This window comes from Halichoerus grypus, chromosome 7 (genome assembly GCF_964656455.1).
Source record: "Halichoerus grypus chromosome 7, mHalGry1.hap1.1, whole genome shotgun sequence".
Taxonomy (NCBI): domain Eukaryota; kingdom Metazoa; phylum Chordata; class Mammalia; order Carnivora; family Phocidae; genus Halichoerus; species Halichoerus grypus.
In genome coordinates this window covers 14233481-14257162 of record NC_135718.1, presented here as the reverse complement: position 1 = coordinate 14257162, position 23682 = coordinate 14233481, and the positions used below count along the sequence as shown (strand labels likewise).

At 37.7% G+C, this 23682-nt stretch overlaps 1 protein-coding gene across 2 annotated transcripts; it reads left to right on the top strand.

The window, feature by feature from the left end:
- Window positions 1–5058: 5058 nt before the first annotated feature.
- On the top strand, window positions 5059–22743 carry PNLIP (pancreatic lipase). 2 transcript variants are annotated; one of them, XM_036096287.1, is made up of 12 exons: window positions 5059–5104; window positions 6498–6652; window positions 11617–11739; window positions 13700–13834; window positions 14588–14699; window positions 15910–16029; window positions 16146–16265; window positions 16761–16879; window positions 18994–19123; window positions 20605–20713; window positions 21299–21463; window positions 22680–22743. In XM_036096287.1, exons 1-12 carry the CDS (start codon window positions 5059–5061, stop codon window positions 22741–22743), a joined length of 1398 nt encoding a protein of 465 aa, XP_035952180.1. The 2 variants fall into 2 exon arrangements, with proteins under 2 accessions (XP_035952180.1, XP_035952179.1); XM_036096286.1 differs by having other exon boundaries at window positions 6498–6667.
- The last annotated feature ends 939 nt before the right edge of the window (window positions 22744–23682 follow it).

The following is a 23682-nucleotide window of genomic DNA, read 5'->3' as shown; positions in this document are numbered from 1 at the left end:
TTTCACTTTTTAAAATGTGGCTTACAATATATTCCTCCTGGGCAGTGCTGATCTAGAAAGCACAAAGTAGGGGAAGGGGAGTGGGGTTTTAAGAAGGACAATAGCTTGGCCAGTCTGCATCTGAAACATGACTATCAAGCAGTGTGTAGAAGAGAGACAAAAGATGGGACAGTCTGAGGGCAAAGAAAACAATTAGAAGACTGCTCTGATGACCCATGAAAGAATTGATTATCATACTCAATGTTACGAAAGTTGTATTTCTCTTTGATAAAGTTGCCATTTACCGCATTAGTAGTATGGAAGCAAAGTACAAATAAAATACATTATCCAAAATATATGTGAGTGACTTTGTTTTGGACAGCAGAGACCCAGTCTTACACGTGTTTCTATACACACACATATTAACCCCTCCTCCTGTATCCATTCCTGACCATTTTTTGAATCAACTCTAGACTAACACAGCCTGGGAGAATTTGGCCTTCTGTGGATTCACACAAACAAGTAATCTGGAGCTGGTAGAAATAGAAAGAATGTGGGTCTGCTTATTTAGGTCTGCTCACTTTGGTCTGCTAATTACCAATCGTGTGACCCTTTGCTCAAACTCTCTTGAGTCTCACTACTTTCATAAGAAAAATAGCTAAAGCTTCCACAGGTTCTATGGGAGATAAAAGGAAAAACCTTTAAAAGTATGTAAAACTAAATAATTAATGCTATAAAATTGTAGGTATGCTTGCTATTCTATGCCACAAAGTAAACCATCTTCATGCATATTGGAGGAGGGCTGACTATAATTTCACTCCCTTGGTTCTGCGTGAACTAAGCCTCCTCGCACTTGGCAAGACGGTTGTTCTGGATGGCGTGAGACATTCTTCTTCTGCTCAGAGCAGTTTGGCATCCTCAGGTGAGCATGTTCTCCTTTCCATTGACGGCTCTGGCAGTAGGCTGAACTGGATAAGGAAGGATAGGACAGGCTGTCTGAAGGTTAAGTAAATGAGACGCCGTTCAGCTAACGTGATGGCTATCTAGCCACACAGATGTCTCAGGGCTTTTCTTTCCCTCAGTTGAGTTGGATATCACAAGGTTTTCAGACTCAGAGCCTAAGCATATGTCAATATTTAACTCCTCTGCAAACATTACTACTGGATTAGAAACTTCCAAGTTTGATATTTTTATTTTTAAATGTCCAAGGTTTTAAAGTCAAAGTTGAATCAATGTTAGGTAATGCTCTGCTGAATTCAGGAGACATGAGATTATTTTTCTATGAGAGTCCACTTTCAATGCCATGCGATACCTGAGGGAGGAATGCCAAATCTCTATCATCCTTTACAGGGCCCACCTCCTAGCCCACAGTCCTGAGACATGAGGGTAACAAAAGCTGATGGAAAGCAGAGTTTGAGTGATACCTCCAACCCACCCATCTGCAGCACTTGAGAATTTCCTATGTATTCAGCACACTGAACTGCTCCAACTACACTTCAGTTGTGTCTGGGAGCCCAGGCAATATTGAGTGAATTTTCATTAAACCTTGGGGTATTATGTGGCTTCAGATTGCTTGTAAAACAATGGTCACCATCAAGGACTAAATTGAAAAATGCCCATTAGAATTAAAATTCTACAAAAACAGAGTGAAGAATTTAGCAATTACTTTTTATAATTCAAGAACTAGCTGGAAAGGGGATTTTTTTTTTATATTCTAGAAGCTTTACTGGGCTTTGATCTAGCTGTCCTGGGGAACCCTGATTTTATTTTATTTTCTTATTTTTTTTATTATGTCATGTTAGTCACCATACAGTACTTCATTAGTTTTTGATGTAGTGTTCCATGATTCATTGTTTGTGTATAACACCCAGTGCTCATTGCAGTACATGCCCTCCTTAATACCCATCACTGGACTAGCCCATCCCCCCACCGCCCTCCCCTCTAAAACCCTCAGTTTGTTTCCTGGAGTCCATAGTCTCTCATGGCTCGTATCCCCCTCTGATTCCCCCCCCCCATTTTTCCCTTCTTTCTCCTAATGTCCTCCATGCTATTCCTTATGTTCCACATATAAGTGAAACCATATGATAATTGACTTTCTCTGCTTGACTTATTTCACTTAGCATAATCTCCTCCAGTTCCATCCATGTCGATGCAAATGGTGGGTGTTCATCCCTTCTGATGGCTGAGTAATATTCCATTGTATATATGGACCACATCTTCTTTATCCACTCGTCTGTTGAAGGGCATCTCGGCTCCTTCCACAGTTTGGCTACGGTGGATCTTGCTGCGGAAAGGGGATTTTTAAAACCAAAAATTAGAAAAAAATCTGTCAAAGTATTAATATTATGCATGTGTACCAATCAAATCTCATGGTAAAAGGTACAGTCAAGGATTCAATGCTTCGCACTGAACTGTTCTTGAAAGTAGGAGAAATCATTGTACAACAAAATAATCTCCCTTGGTTAAGTTAATGCTAGTTGTTATAACCCTGAAACATCAGTGGCTTAAAACAATAGGAACTTATTTCTTGCTCATGTAATTTCAAAATGGATGTTTGTGGTTCATGGGTTGCTTTCCTCTAAACGGGGAAACCAAATTCCTCCCATGCTGGGGCTCGCCAGCTTCTACGCATGGCCTTCAAAGTCACTGTATTTGTCTACTTCAAGCCATGGAAGGTAAGGTACATGGAGGATCATGTGTGGGTTTTGTGAACAGGACTGGAACTGGTGCATATCTGTGCACTCGAGTCTCATTGCCCAGAAGTTGCTTAGGAGGCCCATCTTCCTGCAAAGATCGGGTAATAGAGTCTAGTGCTATTCCCTGAAGGAAGAGGCCAGCAATCTCTGCCACATACTCTAGAAGCTCCTAGATCATGTGTTAGTGAACTCAAGGAAGCAATATGGTTCATAAAATCTTACAAACCAGCTCAAGAGTTTAGCCAGATTGAATTTAAGTGAAGAGCTGGTATGATAGACTGGTGATTATATACAATGCCTTCACGGTTTGGGAAATTGAATCTTCCCCAAACACCCTAAAATTTCAACCTATTTCAGTTTGTAAAATAATTCCCCCATGAACGCTATCTAGTCTCACTTTCAGAATTTGGTGACTGTTCGTCCTAACTCCATAACCTATATTGAATAAAGGTGACCCAAATTATGGAATAAATTTTACACTATCTAAAATGCCAACCTGGAAATTTGGTGTGAATTATTTGGTAATTCACCAAGAATATAGTTTACTTCATAGTAAAACCCAGAGTTTGGCGCACTCTTTTTTTTTTTTTTTTCCAGTTTATTTGCTTGCTTGTTTTTAGTAAAAACAGGTTCAGAAAATTATAATTTTCTGTGTAGACAATTGTTCTGGAGCAATTATGCAAACTAAATTGCTTTTCATATTCACTTCCTCAGTTTTTCATTCATCACACAGACATGTGTTAAGGGCCTGCTTTGTACCAGATGGGCTCCACACTGAGGAGGGACAATAATTCTCTTCCCAGAGGATTTCACCCTTCTCAAAGTTTGTGGCCCACAACTGATTGTGATGAGTGTCAAATGAAAGAAGTTCGAAAGAGAGGTGTTCTCAGAGGGGAGAAGGAAGCCAACTTAATCAGGGCTGGAGAAGAGTCCCTAAGGAAGGGATCAAATGTTGAGACAAGAAGGATTCGGTGGGGGTTTGGTTTGACTCCCACCCGTGGAATCCCTTCCTGGTGTCTTCTGTCCTGATTTTAACATCTCCTTGCCCAACTTTTTTGAACTTCCCTCATACACAAATAATTTCATTGCTTTTTTTCTGTACCTATAAACTTTGTCAGGGAACTGAATTATTCTTTGACCATTTTTGACCTGCAAACATGGCAATTTCATAGGATTCAACTTATATCTGTGATGGTATCAGGCTGAATGGCTCCAATCTCTTAAAATTATGGTATCCCATTACAGTGTTTTTAAAATTTATTTTAAGCAATCTATCACCAACTGAAAACATTTCAGTTCTTTTCTATCAAATGCCTCTCTTTCAGATTATTTTTCCCAGACCATTTTTTTTCCAAGTTGAATTTTATTTTTCTCTCTTATTCCTAATTTTATTTGAGGGTAAGGTCACCAATTCTACCTCTTTGCTCTTAGAAGTACCCCCAACTCCTTTTGTCAGTTCATTTATTCTTTTCTCCCTGTTATTGTTGAGAAATAAACTAGTTCCATAGACTATCAAAATAAAATATCAACAACTTTCCTAAAAAGAATGAACCCTTCTGAAGAATGGTTTCTAATTTTATGCCTTTGAGGGTAAGGCAAGGTTATACGAAAACTGCTCAAGCTGGTAAGGTTTTAGTATTTGTTTTCAAGACTGCTGTTATCAAATCTGTGAAAACAATTTAGTTTCACACATATCCACACAGCAGCACAGAGAATTGTAAACTAAAAAAAAGCGGGGCAGACTAGAATCCTTCACTACAATGAAATTATGGTGATTCTGAGCATGATGTAATCTCATCAGAAGAGAATAGTCTGTATGAATCCTCTTTTCTTTAAAGATTTTATTTACTTATTTGACAGAGAGAGACAGCGAGAGAGGGAACACAAGCAGAGGAAGTGGGAGAGGGAGAAGCAGGCTTCCCGCTGAGCAGGGAACCTGATGCGGGACTCGATCCCAGGACCCCGGGATCATGACCTGAGCCGAAGGCAGATGCTTAACGACTGAGCCACCCAGGTGCCCCTGTATGAACCCTTTTCTCATCTTCCCACAAGTACTGTGGGAAACTTGACCTACTCTATCAATCTGAGTTTATTTATGATTAAAATTAGAAATGCGCACTTGGAACGTCCTCTTTTCATGCCACTTTTCCATGGAACTTCTCAAAGAGATAAGGTTTACTTATAAAAGGACCTGTAAGGGCACTATCTGGTTGTGTGTGGAACCTGACAGAACTGCCACGGTGAGTGAGGAACATGTTTTCCAAGCCTAATTTACTAGAATTTATCAATTTTCCCCCAGAGAAAGGTTTAACTGAGCTTGAATTATGCCAATTTTTTAAAAACATATTTAGTCAGACTCAACAATATTTTTTACTTTGTTTAGATGCTGCTAATCTGGGCACTATCGCTGCTTCTGGGAGCAGTAGTAGGTAAGAAAAGATATTTATGTAGTGCTGAAAGAGATTTCCTGTTCAGAAAATTCATGATGGCTGAATTCAAGCCACTATGGCATAAGGAGTAGAGCAAAAAAGATGCATGATGGAGAGCACAGGCACTTGGAGTAAGGTTGCTAGATAAAATCTAAGATACTCAGGGCGCCTGGGTGGCTCAGTCGGTTAAGCGACTGCCTTCGGCTCAGGTCATGATCTCAGGGTCCTGGGATCAAGCCCCGCATCGGGCTCCCTGCTCCACGGGAAGCCTACTTCTCCCTCTCCCACTCCCCCTACTTGTGTTCCCTCTCTCGCTGTGTCTCTCTCTGTCAAATAAATAAATAAATAAATAAATAAAATCTTTAAAATAAAAAATAAGATACTCAGTTAAATTTGAACTTCAGATAAACAAATATTTCAGATAATCAATGAATACGTGACAAAATTATACCAAAAAGTATTCATTGTGTATCTGAAACTCACATTTGACTTTTATTTTCATTTGCTAATCTAGCAACCCTGGCTTGGAATCAAGTGTGGAAGTTGAACCTTGTTTCCACCAGCCACAGGTGTATTACCCTGAGCAAAATTCTTAACCTCTCTGTGCTTCGCTATCTTCATCTGTGAAATGGGCGTATAATACCACCCTTAATACAGGATAACTGTGAGACTTACATAAGACAAGTCGTGTAAATCGTCTTGTGTGGCCCCTGGCACATAATAACTTTTGAGAATGCTGCCCCCACAACAGCTACTACTCCCACTCCTACTATTAATCTAGACTTTATCCTCCTGGACATCCCTTGCTTTGTGTTGTTCTTTCATAGGTTAACATTCAAGCATAGAGTTGTGTCAAACCATGGATTTTCTGTTTGATTATTCATGAGCAGCTTCTTCATCACGGGAGTCCAGAATGCTCCTCAAACATAGGTCAGAGACCTAAATACTCAGCGAGGTAGAGATATAAAGTTTTGGCATTTGCATGAAACTTAAGCTCTCTACCCAAAGCCCAACACCAGAAGATGGCTGCAAAGAATTGAAAACCTCACCCCCCTCTATTGAGGCCTGGGGACAAAAGGCTGCCTTTTCTTGGGTACCAGTGGCCCAAGGAAGATATCTGCATTGAGAAGCCAAACTGGGTCCCAGCATGGGACTGGACAGAGACACGAGGGGAGTCAGGTGGTTGTACTTTTAGAAATGAGGAGCAGGAGCCTGTCTTTAGCTGGGACGCTGAAGCTGTTTCGTGAGTGCATCTATAGGAAGATGTCTGGGGATGCAGAGGAAGTAAATATCCCATAAAATGTAATTTAACTCATATTTTGGCAGAGAGACAATTAAAAAAAGAGCATTCTGATTAAACTAACATCCTTGAAACGCTTCTGGGTGATTACAGGAAAAGAAATCTGCTTCCCAAGACTTGGCTGCTTTAGTGATGACTCCCCATGGGCAGGAATTGCACAAAGACCCCTCAAAATACTGCCCTGGGTTCCAGAAGATGTCAATACCCGCTTCCTCCTATACACTAACGAGAACCCGGATAACTATCAAGTAAGAGAACTCATTGTTTTCAGAACTAAGTCCTATCCGTTTTATATAATAAGAATACTAAATTTTTAAGTTTTCTGAAGAGAACAAATTAGTGGAATTTTCATCTTTGTAGACTTTTGGGGCAGTGAGGTTAAGTATTATTTTATGTAACTTGTTTATAGAAGGTCCATTAACTTGATATTATTCTCTTTTTGTTTTAATTTAGATTCACTTTAGTTTCTATTGAAGAATGATTGACATAAAATATCGAATTAGTTTCAGGTGTACAACATAGTGATTGAATATATAAAACCATTACGAAATGGTCACCATAATAAGTCTAGTTACCATGTCACCATACAAAGTTGTTACAATATTATTGGCTATATTCCCTATGCTGTACATTACATCTTCCTGTCTTATTTATCTTATAACTGGAAGATTATACCTCTTAATCCCCTTCACTTATTTCATCCATACCCCCACCTCCATCCTCTCTGGCTACCATTTCAGTTTGCTCTCTGTATCTTTAAGTCTTGTTTTGTTTTGTTTATTCATTTGTTTTGTTTTTTAGATTCACATATAAGTAAAATCATATGGTATTTGTCCTATCTGACTTATTTCACTTAGCATAATACTCTCTAAGTACACCCATGTTGTCATGAATGGCAAGCTTTCATTCTTTTTTATGGCTGAGTAGTATATATATATATGTATGTATTTTACACATCTTCTTTATTCATTCATCTATCAGTGGACATTTAGGTTGCTTCCATATCTTGGCTATTTTAAATAATACTGCAATGAACATAGGGGTGCAAATTTCTATTCAAATTAGCATTTTCATTTTTTTCAGATAAAAACCTAGAAGTGGAATTGCTGGATCATATGGTAGTTCTATTTTTAATTTTTTGAGGAATATCCATTCCATTTTTTATTGGTGACTGCACCAATTTATATTCCCACCAACAGTGCATGAGGGTTCCCCTTTCTCCATATGCTCACCAACACTTGTTAATTCTTATTTTTGATAATAGCCATTCTGACAGGTGTGAGGTGGTATCTCACTATGGTTTTGATTTGCATTTCCTGATGATGAGTGATGTTGAGCATTTTTTCATGCGCCTTTTGGCATTTGTATATCATTTTGGAAAAACGTCTAACCAGATCCTCCTCCCATTATTTTATCTGACTGTTTTTTTGATATTGAGTTTTATGTGTTCTTTATGTATTTTGGATGTTAACCCTTTATTAAATATATCATTGGCAAATATCTTCTGCCATTCAGTAGATTGCCTTTCATTTTTGTCGATGGTTTCCATTGCTGTACAAAGGCTTTTTAGTTTTATGTTATCCCATTTGTTTATTTTTGCTTTTGTTGTTCTTGTCTGAAAAACATTGCTAAGCAAAAAAATATTGTTAAGACCAATGTCAAAGAACTTACAGCCAAGTTTTCTTCTAGAAGTTCTATAGTTTCAGTTTTCTTACGTTTTGTCTTTACTGTTTTATTTTTGTATATGGTGTAAGAGAGTGTTCCAGTTTCATTCTTTTACTTGTGGCTGTCCAACACCATTTATTGAGAAGCCTGTCTTTGCCCCACTGTATATTCTTGCCTCCTTTGTTGTAGATTAGTTAACCATATAAGTGTGGGTTTATTTCTGGGCTTTCTATTCTGTTCCATTGATCAAAGTTTCTGTATTTGTGCCAGTGCCATATTGTTTTGATTACTATAGCTTTGTAGTAGAGTTCAAAATTGAGCGCATGCTACTTACAGCTTTGTTCTTTTTTTTCTTCAATCTTCAATATTGTTTTGGCTACTCAGGATCTTTGGTGGTTCCATACAAATTTTAGGATTATTGTTCTAGTTCTATGAAAAGTGTCATTGATGTCTTTATAGGGATTGCATTGAATTTGTGTAGCATTGAATTGCTTTGGGTAGCATGAACATTTTAATAATATTAATTCTTCTAATCAATGAGCAAGGTAATCTTTTCATTTATTTGTGTTGCCTTCAATTTCTTTCATCAGTGTCATAGTTTTCAGAAGATAGGTCTTTCACTTCCTTGGTTAAATTTATTCCTAGGTATTTTATTCTTTTTGATGCAATTACAAATGAGATTATTTTCTTAATGTCTCTTTCTGCTGGTTCATTATTACTGTATAGAAATGCAACAGATTTCTGTATATTGATTTTGTATCCTGCAACTTACTGAATTCATTTTTTAGTTCTAATAGTTTTTTAGTGGAGGCTTTAGGGTTTTCAATATATAGTATCCTGTCAGCTGCAAATAGTGACAGTTTTATTTCCTCTTTTCCAATTTGGATGACTTTTATTTCGTTTTTCTTGCCTAACTGCTGTGGCTAGGATTTCCAATACTATGTTGAATAAAAGTAGAAAGAGCAGGCATCCTTGTTTTGTTCCAAATCTTAGAAAAATAAAAGCCTTCAGCTTTCACTGTTGAGTATGCTTTGAACTGTGGGTTTGTCATATACGTCTTTTATTATGTTGAGGTACATCTCCTCTATGCCAATTTATTGAGGTTTTATCATAAGTGGATGTTGAATTTTGTCAAATGCTTTTTCTGCATCCATTGAGATGATCATATGATTTTTATTCTTCGTTTTGTTAATGGGGTGTATCACACTGATTGATATGTGGATATTGAGCCATCCTTGGATCCCTGGAATAAATCCCACCTGACCATGATACATGATCCTTTTAATGTATTGTTGAATTCAGTTTGCTGGTATTTGTTGAAGATTTTTACATCTATGTTTATCAGGAATATTGGTCTGTAATATTTTTTGTAGTGCTTGTCTAGTTTTAGTATTAGAATAATGCTAACCTCATAGAATGAGTTCAGAAGCATTCTTTCCTCTTCAGGTTTTTGGAATAGTTTGAGAAAGATAGGTGTTAAGTTTTCTTTAAATGTTTGGTAGAATTCACCTGTGAATCTGTCTGGTCCTGGACTTTTGTTTGCTGGGAGTATAATTACTGATTCAATCTCCTTACTAATAATCGATCTGTTCAGATTTTGTATTTCTTTCTGATTTAGTCTTGAAAGATCATATATTTCTAGGAATTTGTTCATTCTTTCTAGGTTGTCCAACTTGTTGGCATATCACAGTTAGTAGTAGTCTCCTATGATCCTTTGTATTTCTGTGGTATCAGCTGTAACTTCTTTTTCATTTCTTATTTTACTTATTGGCCCTCTCTGTTTTTTTCTTAATGAGTCTGGCTAAAGGTTTATCAATTTTATTTACCTTTCAGAGAAATAGTTCTTAGTTTTATTGATATTTTCTATTGTTTTTTTAAGTCTCTATTGCATCTATTTCCACTCTGATCTTTATTATTTCCTTCCTTCTACTAACTGGGCTTTATTTATTCTTCTTTTTCTAGTTCCTTTAAGTATGAGGTTAGATTGTTTATTTGAGCTTTTTCTTATTTCTTGATGTGGGCCTGTATCACTGTAAACTTCCCTCTTAGAACTGCTTTTGCTGTGTCCCATAGATTTTTGAACATTGCATTTACATTTTTATTTATCTCAAGATATTGATTTAACTACATCTTTGATTTCTTCCTTGACCCATTGGTTGTTTAATAGCATATAGTTTAGTGTCCACATGTTTGTGTTTTTTCCACTTTTCTTCTTGTAGTTGATTTTTAGTTTCATACCAGTGTGGTCAGAAAATGTGTTTGATATGATTTCAATCTTCTTAACTCTATCAAGGCTTGTTTTGTGGCCTAACATTTGACTTATTCTGGAGAATGTCCATGTGCACTTGAAAAGAATGTGTATTCTGCTGTTTGGGGATAGAATATTCTGTAAATATATGTTAGTCCATCTGTTCTAATGTGTCATTTAAAACCACTCTTTCCTTATTGATTTTCTATTGGGAGATCTATCCATTGATGTAAACACGGTGTTAAAGCTCCCTGCTATTATTGTATTATTGTCAATTTCTCCCTTTGCATCTATTAATATTTGTTTTATATAACTAGGTGTTTCTATGTTGAGTGCATAAATATTTACAAGTGTTATATCTTTTTATTGGATAGATCCTTTATCTTTACGTAAAGTCCTTCTTTGTTTCTTATTATAGCCTTTGTTTTAAAGTCTATTTTGTCTGATATAAGTATTGCTACTCCAGCTTTCTTTTTGTTTTTATTTACTTAAAATATCTTTTTCCAGGGGCACCTGGGTGGCTTATTCGTTAAGCATCTGCCTTTGGCTCAGGTCATGATCCTAGGGTCCTGGGATCGAGCCCTGCATCGGGATCCCTGCTCCATGGGAAGCCTGTTTTTCCCTCTCCCACACCCTCTGCTTGTGTTCCCTCTCTTGCTGTCTCTCTCTCTGTCAAAAAATAAATAAAAAATCTTAAAAAAAATAAATAAATAAAATAAAGTATCTTTTTCCATCCCTTCATTTTTACTCTACATGTGTCTTTAGATCTGAAATGATCTAAAATGATCCAGTAGACAGCATATAGATTGGTCTTGTTTTTTAATCCATTCAGCTACCCATTGTCTTGATTGGAACTTAATATCATTTTTATCCTACCTCTATGTTGCCATTTAATAAACATTCTGAATATAGTTATATATAATATATGTATACATATATATAAACTCTCCCAATATTATATATAATCTCCCAACATTATATATGTGTGTATGTGTGTGTATACAATTTGCACACACACACACACACACACACACACACACAAAACCTTCCATTGTTTGGAGACAAGACCCCCTACATCAATATTATAGCAGAAATTTATCCTGAGTAGAGCAACTGCAGAAATGTTATGATGTCTGAAACTTGATGATCGCAAATAGCTTGCCTGTAATAGGAGAATCCTTATTCACAAGGATCTCAAGTCTTGATGGTGTTCTCCTACCTGCCATCTCCCTCCATGTACAAATGGTTCTATTGGACATATGAGAAACTTGACATTAAACACTTTTCTTCCCAAAATAGGAACTTATTGCAGATCCATCAACTATCACAAGCTCCAATTTCAGAACAGATAGCAAAACCCGCTTTATTATTCATGGATTCATAGACAAGGGAGAAGAAAACTGGTTGGCCAATATATGCAAGGTGAGACATGGTAATCAATTAAGGGAAGGTTGTTTCCAGAGTGATGATTAACGATGGGGAAGGCACAGGCTGCAACCAATCAGGACAAATGCCAGCCACCATGACACCGGAGGATCACCTGACTCTCCTGGGGTTTCACAGGGAGGTCCAAGAGGTGGTAGGGTGTGCAGGGGACCTGGGACAGTCAGGGCAGCAAGATTGCAAGCATTTGGTGGCTCTAGGTAGTGGTTATTTAATAACTAATGCAGAGATATTTCAAAATTTTAATAACAGATGTTGCCATACTGATGCAATATTAGTTATGTTTTCAATAACATCTAATTTTTTCAATAGGTCTTAAGTTCTATGTGAAGAACTAAGATAATTTACTTTGCCCAAATTGTTTTCTTCTGATTTTCACTTGCTACTCTTTGATCTCCTATGGTAACAATATCTAGGGAAACTGTGTAGGTTTTCATTTTCGACTTCTCTTGTTTCAACCATAGTGATCCAATTTTCTTTAATTTGCCTTCGGCTATGTGCCCCATGATAATGAAGAATTAAAAGACAGAAAATCAAATAGAACATATTTTCCTAGCAACTGCTAGTGCTTGAGAACATTATCCTTGATTCATCTACTCACCAAGCGTTAGTGGCCCGCATAGCACACAGATGCAGTCATTCCTTCAGAGGTCGAAAAAACAAGACACAAAGGTCCTCCTAAACACTTTTAATTTCAGACCTGTCTATGACTCAAGCCAAAGGCTGGATTGAATCAACTCTAGAGACTATCCACTGATTCTGAAGACAGCCAAAATAAATAGGCTTAACTTCACAAGTTTAAAGATAATTAGCAAAACCCTAACTTATCTTCTAAAATATTCTAAGCTGATGATTATTAGGGGGAGGGTAGGAATAGATTTTTATAGAACAATGAAGGAAAAAGACAAAGTGGTTCTTAGGTCAAAGGGAATGTAAATTTTTAGATATGTGTACACAATTTATTTCTGAAATCCCCAAACCAGATTTGTTTTTCTTGCATGATTTGGCTTTGACAACATGGTTGCTTTATGACAGAGAAACAAATGGATTAACCTAGGTTAAAGGTCCTAGACTCTAGTACTGACTCTATCCTTAGCTAACCATGACATTAGCAAATCATTTTCCCTTTTTGGAGATTTCTATCTGTAAAGTAAAAGAATTGGAGATGATTTCTAAGATTGCTTCATTCTTCTAAAAGTTTTCTTGGAAAAAAGGTGAGGATATGCATAAACATACACACACCCAAACAAACAAAATTCCTGCCAGATCTAACATTCATGAATCTATCACTGACTTGCATCAAACAAAGCTTCCAGTACATATCTGGTAGGTTATGCTTTTATGTGAAGTAACTCATCAGTAATGTACAATAAAATATGTTCTTCCAAAAACATTGATTAGTCTTTCCATCATGGAAAAGCTTACCCATTTACCTCCAGTATATTTATTTAAGGAAGTCCTAACATAGCCTTTCATTTATTCATTCATCCAATAAATATTTATTGAACACCTACTATGTGCCAGGAACACTTTGAGGCACTGTGGATACAGCAGTGAACAAAACAAACAAGGTCCTGGGGTGCATTCTAGTATGGGACAATGTAGGACATTGATTTTAATGATGCTTTAATGAGACAATCCACTGTACCCCATTTTATACATCTCTCCCTGCAACAAATGTCTATGCATCTGTTATAGTAGATATCTCAAGAATCCAGTTCCCATTATGGCCAAACCCTCAATTTGGAGCCAATGTTAAACTTTAAAAGGAATTTCATATCCATAACAGACTAGAAGTTTTGTTCATTGTTGTAGGGTTAAAAATAAGCTTGATATTGTATAGGTCATGGAGGAAATTTATCCTCGTTCTCAAATGTGCTAATTATTAATTAATAAATATCCTGAATTCTTTACTTATTTATTGTGTCTGTTCCATCAGAACCTGTTTACAGTGGAAAGTGTGAACTGCATCTGTGTGGATTGGAAAAGTGGCTCCCGAACCGGTTACACACAGGCCTCACAGAACATCCGGATTGTCGGGGCAGAAGTGGCATATTTTGTTGAGGTTCTTCAGGTAACTACCTCTAGGTTGTATAAAAGTCCATGTCCATTGCTCTCTAGATTCTCTTTTAAAATAATTGCTGTAGGTATGATAATTGCTAAAGACATTCCTCTACTGAGATTTGGCTTTCCCTGTGGTTGAAAAGAAAAATGCAAAATCAATCAATCAATCAATCAATCTAGATTTGGGCTTCATCAATATGCTCTTTAAGTCAAAACACTAGTTTTTTTAAGTGATGTTACTCAAGCAACCAGGTAGGTTGTTTCTACTGAATCCCATCAGTATTCCTTTAATTTTACCATCTATTAAAACAAGTTGGTGTGATAATCTCAGCCTCAAGATGAAAACTACCTTGTTTTTGTTTTTGTTTTTAATTTTTTTATCAGAAGCACAATGACACCAAGCTAACCTGCTTTGGTAACTAAAACCTTAAAAAAATGTTAAACAGGAATGTGCTTACGTAATTGCTTTCATTATTATCTGCTAACCCATACATTTGCTTCACCACCTCTGGGTAACAATTCTTCATACACAGCAAGTGTTCCTCTACATAGTAAAACAACAAAAGAGAGCCCAACTTCCACAGCTTAAACATTAGACCATTGCCATTTTCTATGATAACTGAAAAAAAAAGTCATGAAAATCAGTTGCTTTGAAGGGACAGCATATCTTCTTAAAACTCACGTTTTGCGAGGATCTCCTTCTATGGCCATCTTGAAGTTCACAATGTTAGAAAACATTCTGAAGAACTTTTCTTTCCAACAGTCAGCATTTAACTACTCACCTTCTGATGTCCACATCATTGGCCACAGCCTGGGCTCACACGCAGCTGGGGAGGCAGGAAGGAGGACCAATGGGACTGTTGGACGAATCACAGGTTGGTCAAAACAGTAAACACAGAAAAGTTGGACTCAATGTAGCCTAAATGGGGTCTAAAAGGATGGAAATTTGGCATTTTCTGAATTGGGCCACATGATCAGAAATCAGTATGTTGTGAGGTTTTATGAATTTTTTGCTGATATTGATCTTTGGCCTACAGAGCTCTGTTTAACATATATATATGTTAACATATATATAAATATTGCATGTGACTAAAATTTTAATTAAGAACATCAGGAGGTCTATTTTCCTGTTGCCAGGCATTCACAAAGGACAAGTTTCATGAATAGAATAAATAGCATAAATAACAGAATAAATAATAAATAGAATTAAACCCAAGGAACTCAAAAATGCATAATTAATTATATTCTGCTTCAGTAGCAATTGATAATTAGCCCAATCCTCATTGACCACAAGCCAAGAGTTGCAGGGGACAGGTGGTCAGGCCAGGCTAACCAATTCTGCATGCTTTGGTTAGATAAAAAAAATAGCATTTCACAAATCTCAAGACTGGTTGCATTTGGCCAATGGGGTCACATGTTGTATACTCCGATCTTAAAAACAACATTGCAACTTTATAGGAAAGACTTTGCTATCCTGGATCTGAGAGGTGACTATTTTAGGGAGCAACCACATTCCTCTTCCATCATCCTACTCTGTCTCTGACCTTCTGATTCTCTTTTTGATATTTTGGATAAACTGGTCACATTTGGGTTGGTAGGGGCATCTGGATGTCTAGCATTAATTTGCTGGAGAGAACATTCTTTCTCATAATCCGTGAATGTTTATAAGGGCCTGCTCAGCCAGGCACTCTGCAAAGCTGTGGTCCTGGTGACCGTGAAAACCAAAGTCCTTGCCCTCACAGGATTTTACCGTAGAATGGGGACTCTTTTATCCCGACCAGCTTTTAAGAGTCTCCCAGAATCTGTCTCTTTCCTTATAACTGCTGTTAGTGGCCAGGATTGTCCCCGGGGCTACACATCCATAAGTAGAGCCAAATTCCATGGTTTGAGGAAAATTCACTACAATGCAAATAGAAAATGAGACACAGAAAATGTAAAAAAATGATAAGGTCTGGAAGAACTAGCTTATCTCTTTCTAGGCATATGTCATGGTTCCCGCCAATGCTTGCACTTGGGTAGGTAATTAATGAAGAAAGGTCAATGTGAATGTACACTGATATTAACATGACATTCTATTTACTTTAGGGTTGGATCCAGCTGAACCTTGCTTTGAGGGCACACCCGAATTAGTCCGATTGGACCCCAGTGATGCCCAGTTTGTGGATGTAATTCACACAGACGCTGCCCCTATAATCCCCAACTTGGGTGAGTTCTTCAATTCATCTTCTGCGAGTATTTTTTGAGTCCATATATTAGAGTGTTTTAGAGTGTTTTGAGTCTATACATCAACATCAACTTTCTCATATTTTAATATTCCTCAGGGTTTGGAATGAGTCAAACTGTAGGCCACCTAGATTTCTTTCCAAATGGAGGAAAACAAATGCCTGGATGTCAGAAGAACATTCTCTCTCAGATTGTTGACATAGATGGGATCTGGGAAGGTAAAACCATTATGTACATGAAGAGATTTACTTAGGGGAAACTTTGTGTTTCATTTTTTGCTAAACTTGCTAAATATTTTGGTACAGGTCTCACATTTTCTACAACAAAGGACTTTTAACCCAAAATATAGACTTTTCACTGGGGAAAGTAGGCCTGAGGAGACTGTAGAAAGAAAATGTATTTGTAGTCAACTTTCCAAGGATCTAATTTGGGGAATGGATTACTAAGTTGTACTTATATCTATATGGACCAATCTCTTCCTTCTAAAGTTATTTTTCCATTTAATTTAGCAATGGCATTACTATTAAAATCTTAAATAATATTTCACTTGTAACTGCATCACAAATCATAAATACACTTCAGAGATGATTTTGTTCTGTGACCACCACGAGTTCACACTAATTAGAAAAATCTATTCAACAACCATGTTCTAATTATGACATTAACTTGGAAAAATAAAACCTGTTGCTGATGTGTACTGTCTGATTTCAAAGGGACTCGTGACTTTGTGGCCTGTAATCACTTAAGAAGCTACAAATATTACTCTGATAGCATCCTCAACCCTGATGGCTTTGCTGGATTCCCTTGTGCCTCTTACAATGCTTTCACTGCAGTAAGTAGACTCCACTTTGTACCTAAAGAATTTTGTGACCATCACTTCTCATGATGGGTGTAGTTCACTGTACATGACATGCATTCAGCAAAAGTCACTACATGATTGCCACATTATTTATACTTTTAATTATACATATTTTTATTTTTTAATTGAAGCATAGTTGACATACATATTTATCGTAATAGTGATGAGGCATTGGAGAACTTTAGAGAAATGGGCTTGTATACTAAGATGTCCCATGTCTACCTTGTTCTCTATCACTTCAGTATGTATCGTGAATGTTCAAACTTGTTTTAGAAATAATTATCACTAAAAAAAAAAAGTCTATGAAATCTGAGCTATGGCTACAGGATGCTGATAAATATGGAAAACTTGTCTTAAATACTGAACCTATAAAACTATATCATTATGTGCATGTGGATATTTCTGTGCAATCTCATAATTGCCAAGTTTTTGTTTGTTTGCTTGCTTGGTTTTGAGTTTTCATCTTGTTTGGTATTTACTAGGTATCTGGGTTAGGATCCTTAAAGGTGATCTTGAAAATGATATATCTATTGCCTATTAATTTTTATTGCTCTTCCTTTCACTATAATTTTTTTCAAATAAAAATATACAACCTATGTCATTTAATAAATAAAATTTTAAGTAACATACCAGGTGAAGTCATAATTATCAAGATGTATAACTTAGTGCTAAAGAGAATCTGAAACCTGATTTCACCATTAAATGGTTGAATGATTTGGACAAAATATTTAACCTCATTCTAAGGCAGTTTTTTCATTTCTAAATGTAAATAATAATGGTAGACTCCATTGGTTTGGCAGGAGGATTTAATGAGATGATATGTTTTAGTTCCTTAGCTCAGAATCTAAAATGTAATAATTAGCATTCAACAACTGTTGGCTATATGTGTGGGCGGGGGTGATGCATAGTTTATTCACAGTACAGCTTGTGTACAAACAAGATCACCATCCCCTTTCTTTGGTTTAACTTTATTTTTATTGTGCTTCCAAATCCCCAATCTCTAGGTAATGGGGAAAATAAGCGAAGAAGCTTTAGGTTTCATTCAGTTAAAATTTAGTCTGATTCAGTAATATAAACAGTCCTTTTAGGTGATGCTCAGACACTTTTATAAGAAAAAGTTCTCAGTTTTGCATATTTCTCAGCCTTTGGACCCCTTCATCCTCTTCTCTCCAAGCTGGTATTGGACACAGTGATCATGAAGTGGTGGTCAGTGTGTGTAGGGCAGAGGGGAGGACTTGAGGGTCTGCGTTATTGATGGATGTGCTACTGGTGTCTGCAGATAATGTCTAGGCACATCTACTCTTCTGGCTTGGCCAACTTCCCCATATAGCTCTGGCCATTTCTCTCTGACTGGCTCAGTCTCTCCTTAGCTTTTGCTGGATGCAGACCCTGAGACTTGGCCCAGTCCCCCTCTGGTTCATTGATCCAAAAGTCTGCCCCTTGCCTCTAATATGGAGCAGGATTGCCCCACTCTGTTTCTCCCTCTTCCTCTCTTCTTCCCATAATTCCTCCCCAGAAGGAGGACATTTTCCTAAGTGATATATATATATTCTCCACACCAACCACACAGCTGAGACTTAAGGACCACTTGGGGCATTATCTGTTCACATTGGGAGAATTCTGAGATCTGACTCCTTCAGACCTTAATATGCTAAAGCGGGAGCTAAAAAATTTGAGAAAAACCTGACTCTTAATGGGTCCTATTTTGCATATCAGAGCTGATTATCACCCCTTGCTCTTTCTTTTGCAATCTTTCTTAAAAAAAAATTCTAACCACCTGTAGGCAAATGGATGTCTTGAGTAACTTAAGAGGCAAAATAGACAAGATGAAAATATATGTGTAAATATATATTTAAATTCTCTTTTTGTGTGATTTTTATATTTTTGTTCGTATTGTGTTTTTTCACAGTCAAATTTATCATCGTAACTAATGAAAGGCATTTTTCACCTTTCCTGAAACATTATGAAAGTCGTCTTTTGCCATCATGACAGAATTGGCTTTAGAATATTTGAACTGCTGCAACAGATGGAAAAAGATGATGTGCTATTAAGAGTGTCCTCATTCATCATTTGTTAATTTCCCCTAGAACAAGTGCTTCCCCTGCCCAAGCGAAGGCTGCCCACAGATGGGTCATTACGCTGACAGATTTCCTGGAAAAACAAATGGAGTGAACCAGATATTTTATCTAAACACTGGTGATGCCAGCAATTTTGCCCGTAAGTCTCTATTATATTTGCCTTAAATTCATAATGCTATGTATTTTATCATGTTCGGTGAAAATGTGTGAAATTGCTCTTCTGTACAAAAGTTGTAAATACTCCTTCCCAACATGGAAAATTTTTCAAAAGCCGTCGTGCTCAATGTAACTCTGGCTAATTGGAGTAACAGAGCAGAATTTGGGGGTCTGAACTGACAATGATAGAAAAATTAATTTCTCCTGAATTCAGGAGGTTTCTTCTGCTCTAGACTCTTCCAATTCAGTCAGAAGTTTCACTAAAGCAAAATTTTGAGGTTTTGTACAAGCAGAAAAGTAATCCAGGAGAGAGATGGCAGAGGTTGTGGGAATGGTAGGGAGTTGACAGATTTAAGAGCTGTTTAGGGCGGTAGACTCCATGGGTGATAAGAATTAGAGGGTGCAGGGATGATGAGGCATGTTCCATCCTGGGTCAGAGGAAGAAAACTATTTAGACTGGAGTCAGTGGGGTTGGTCGCATTGTAAAAACTAAAGCCAGGTTTTATTCCCTCCTCAGTTTGGCCCAGGCTAGCTCTAAATGGCATAAACTGCTAGTTAACTATTGATTAGTACCACAAAGTGGTTACCATAACTTAATACATTCCAAAGGCAAGGTAAAGCTGAATTATAGAATTTTTTTAAATAAATGTAGACAATTTAGACAAAAAGACAACAGGACTCTAAAATGTGGTGACCTATGAAAATAGTAAATTGAGGGTACGCTTGGGTGGCTGAGTCAGTTAAGCATTTGACTTCGGTCATGATCTCGGGGTCCCGGGATCAAGCCCTACCTCAGGCTCCCTGCTCAGCAGGGAGTCTGCTTGTCCCTCTGTCCCTTCCCCCACTTGTGCTCTTTCTCTCTCTAAATTAAATAAATAAAATCTTAAAAAAAAGAAAATAGTAAATTGATGAAAATGTCATACTCTACCCTTTTCTTTTTTTTTTTTTTTAGATTTTATTTATTTATTTCATTTTAGAGAGAGAGAGTGCACAAGCCCGGGAGGGGCAGAGGCAGAGGGAGAGAATCCCTAAGCAGACTCCACGCTGAGCACAGAGCCAGACACAGGGCTTGATCTCACAACCATGAGATCATGACCTGAGCCAAAACCAAGAGTTGAAGGCTTAACCAACTAGGCCACCCGGGTGCCCCTTTCCTACTTTCTTTTAAGATAAAGTTCTTATAATATTCAAAAATAAATTGTTGGGTTAAAGAAATTGAAAGCAAAATATATGATTTATATATATTACTTGACATCTATTGACTTTGGAAAGATTCTCTGCTCCTCCCCTGGCCCCAACGCCTATCTTCTGAACATTTAGATAAAGTAGACGATTTGATTAGAAGAACAACCAATCCTATATATAAATTACTCAAAATTCAGCAGCAGTGGCATCCAATTTAGCCTGTTTTTAGCAAGTCTTCTCTACAAGTTGACAGTTTGCAAATCTCTTCCCCCTGTGCAGGTTGGAGGTATAAGGTAGCTGTCACACTGTCTGGGAGGAAGGTTACAGGACACGTGCTGGTTTCTTTGTTTGGAAATAAAGGAAATTCTAAACAGTATGAAATTTTCAGGTGAGCAAAATATTACCCTACACTTCTTAAATGTTGGAATCCTTTGCATATATAATGCATGTTATGGACATAAGCGTTTATTCATAACTATATGGGAGTACAATACCATCACACGTCATTCCAAGGAAGAGATCGTTTTATCTTGCACCTTAGTACATTTCAGAATTCTGTTCCTGAATTTTTTCTCTGCTATCTCCTGAGAAAACCACTGATGTTTGTTTCGATGCATGGCATCTGATTTATAATCAGTAAATAATCATTCTGCCCAGAAAACAACAGGGAAAAGATGATATGATGATGTCATCATTTATTAAGTTGTGGGAGGCTTATGACTAAAACATATTTGAAGTTTTATTAAAGTAAGGATGACTTTAAAGTCATATGAGTTCTTGTTGGCAAATGACCTGCCCCTGAGTTGGCACACATGCCTGCATTTATTTAATACATTAATTATTTAATACATTAGAATGGCAAATGTACTGTCAATCATCTTACTAGAGGTGCATCGTAAGCTCGTTTTAGAAACATATATGTATATATTTTTGTATGTTCACGTATATTTTCATTAACTTCTCAACTCCCAAGGGGCACTCTCCGTCCAGACAGCACTCATTCCAATGAATTTGACTCTAATGTGGATGTTGGAGATTTGCAGAGGGTCAAATTTATTTGGTACAACAATGTGATCAACCCAACTCTACCCAGAGTGGGAGCATCCAAGATCATGGTGGAAAGAAACGATGGAAAAGTGTAAGTAATAAAAATCCAAAGAGATTTGCAATACTGAGTCACCCATGCTATTCCCACTGCAAGTCTACTTCAGGTTCAACTCTCTGACAGTGGTTCTCCTAAGCCATGGTCACAGTGGCTTCCTAGTACCTTCTGTTTCTTTAAAAAAAGAGCAGAACTTTCAGGGAATAACTTTGAGAGATCTGTAGATGAGTATGGGTCATTTGATGAAAGTAAAGTGTTAATTGAGAATCTGGCTTCGTGACCCTAAGGTGAAAAGAGTGATTTCATTCAGCAGCTGGGCCTTGTGTCATGTCTGACCACAGGTCACTGGTTGCCTGGGGGGAGGGGAGATTGGAGAGGTCAAGAAGGAGAGATTACGAAGGAACAGGAGAGTAATTTGGGGTAATGGGTATGTTTACTCTCTTGATGGTGGTGGTGGGATGGAGGTACTATTCTTGTCTCCATTAGAGATAATTAAATGAAAGCTTGGTGCCATAATTCGCAGGTAAGAAATTGGACTCCAGCAAGTTCTTAACTACTACAAAACAAATTAATTCACCTTCATTCATATATAGATCATGTGTGCCCTTCATTTCTTGTGTCCTTTATCAGTAGTAGTGTTTAACCTTTAATGTTCTATTTGCGCATCGGCCAGCCATCAGACCACAGGGAGGGAAATAAAGATGAAAAGAAAAGAGCACCTTCTGAGCACCTTTTATGTGCCAGGCACTTTGCATATGCTTATATATGTTATTAAAGAAAATTAGCTCCCAAGCAAACTAAGTTTTGTTCAGTCTTAATGAGTAATGCTAGTCATTTCAATTCCATTATTGAATTAAGTAAGAGTGCCTAGTGAATGTAACACCAGGACCTCAGAAATTTCCCTCGGGCTGATTTTTTATCATGCTGCTGACCCTACTCTTCCTCAGTTGCATTGATTGACAATGCGCCAAGTGCTTAGTAGGTGCTTTAGGATATGACAAATGAACGCTCCCTGTCCTTAGAGGCGTCCAGTGACACTTCCTCACTCGGCTATTGCAAAGCTATAAAAGAACAATGGAAAGGAGAATGCAGTCCTTTATACAGAAGAGGTTTGTGTTCCCTTGACCAATGTCTGGTCTCGGGCACAGGGAGTGGTTCTCACTCAGACTGGGGAGAAGAGAGGCTGTTTTTATGCTCAAAGCACCAGCAGTGCACCAGGAAAAGCTGACTTTCTGTTGTTTTCTCTCTGCAGGTTCAACTTCTGTAGTCAAGAAACTGTAAGGGAAGATATTCTGCTCACTCTTACTCCATGTTAGGAGTCACTGACATGTGACCACTGCATATCTTACCGCTAATAAAACCTAGTAGTGAAGCAATCCGTTCCTTGGTTATCAAGTCCTTTTTCTCCGTGGCTCTTTTGGATAACGTGATTAAAATCCAAAATTTGGAGTTTGTCTGAAGAACCACAAATGCTGATGAAGTTTGCTACATATTACGTGGCATTTGAGGTTGAGAAAATTGTTTACTTGGCACTGACATCGTGCCCATTGCTAATCTTACTGGTGTCATCCAGATCAGTTAAGGCAGACTTCCAGATCCAAGATGACCTGCTCCTGGGGTGCACACATGGCAAGTGCCAACCTTTGCCACTTTCCCATACTCTTTATGGTCTGTGTCTCCTCCTAATCAGACATCTCAGGAAAGAGGACACATAAGGAGACAAGGACAGAGCAGATCCAATGCTTCCTGACCTGTCTCCCTGCTCCCAGTAGGGTCCCCTCAAGCCTCTCGCCTCTCTGCAGCCTTTTTAATCTTTCTAAAGCCCAAATCCAAGATCCTCCCCACAGTCCCCAGGAAAGAATCCACATCCTTCAGTGAGCCTTTCAAGGCCCTCTTACCTAATTTTGAACCGAGGACTCTAGCATCATCTCTCACCACATTCCGTCTAGAAATCTACATGCTAGCACTGCCCCCAAAAGGGCCCTGATCTCAGATGTTTGAACTTTGCACAAACTCTTCCACTCCCTAGGATGTTCTTTCTCTTGTCTTCCCACCTGTTGAACTCCTCCTGGTTCTTAAATCTGTGTGTAGACATCATTTCTTGCTGGAAGCCGTTCTTCACCTCCATTTCCACAGCCCCTAAGACTGGATGAAAGGCGCTTCCACTGCATTACTACTGCACCCAGAACTTCCTCCATCTCAGAACTTCTTTCTGTAGGTCGGAATTGCTTGTTTACTTGTCTGGATATCTCTCC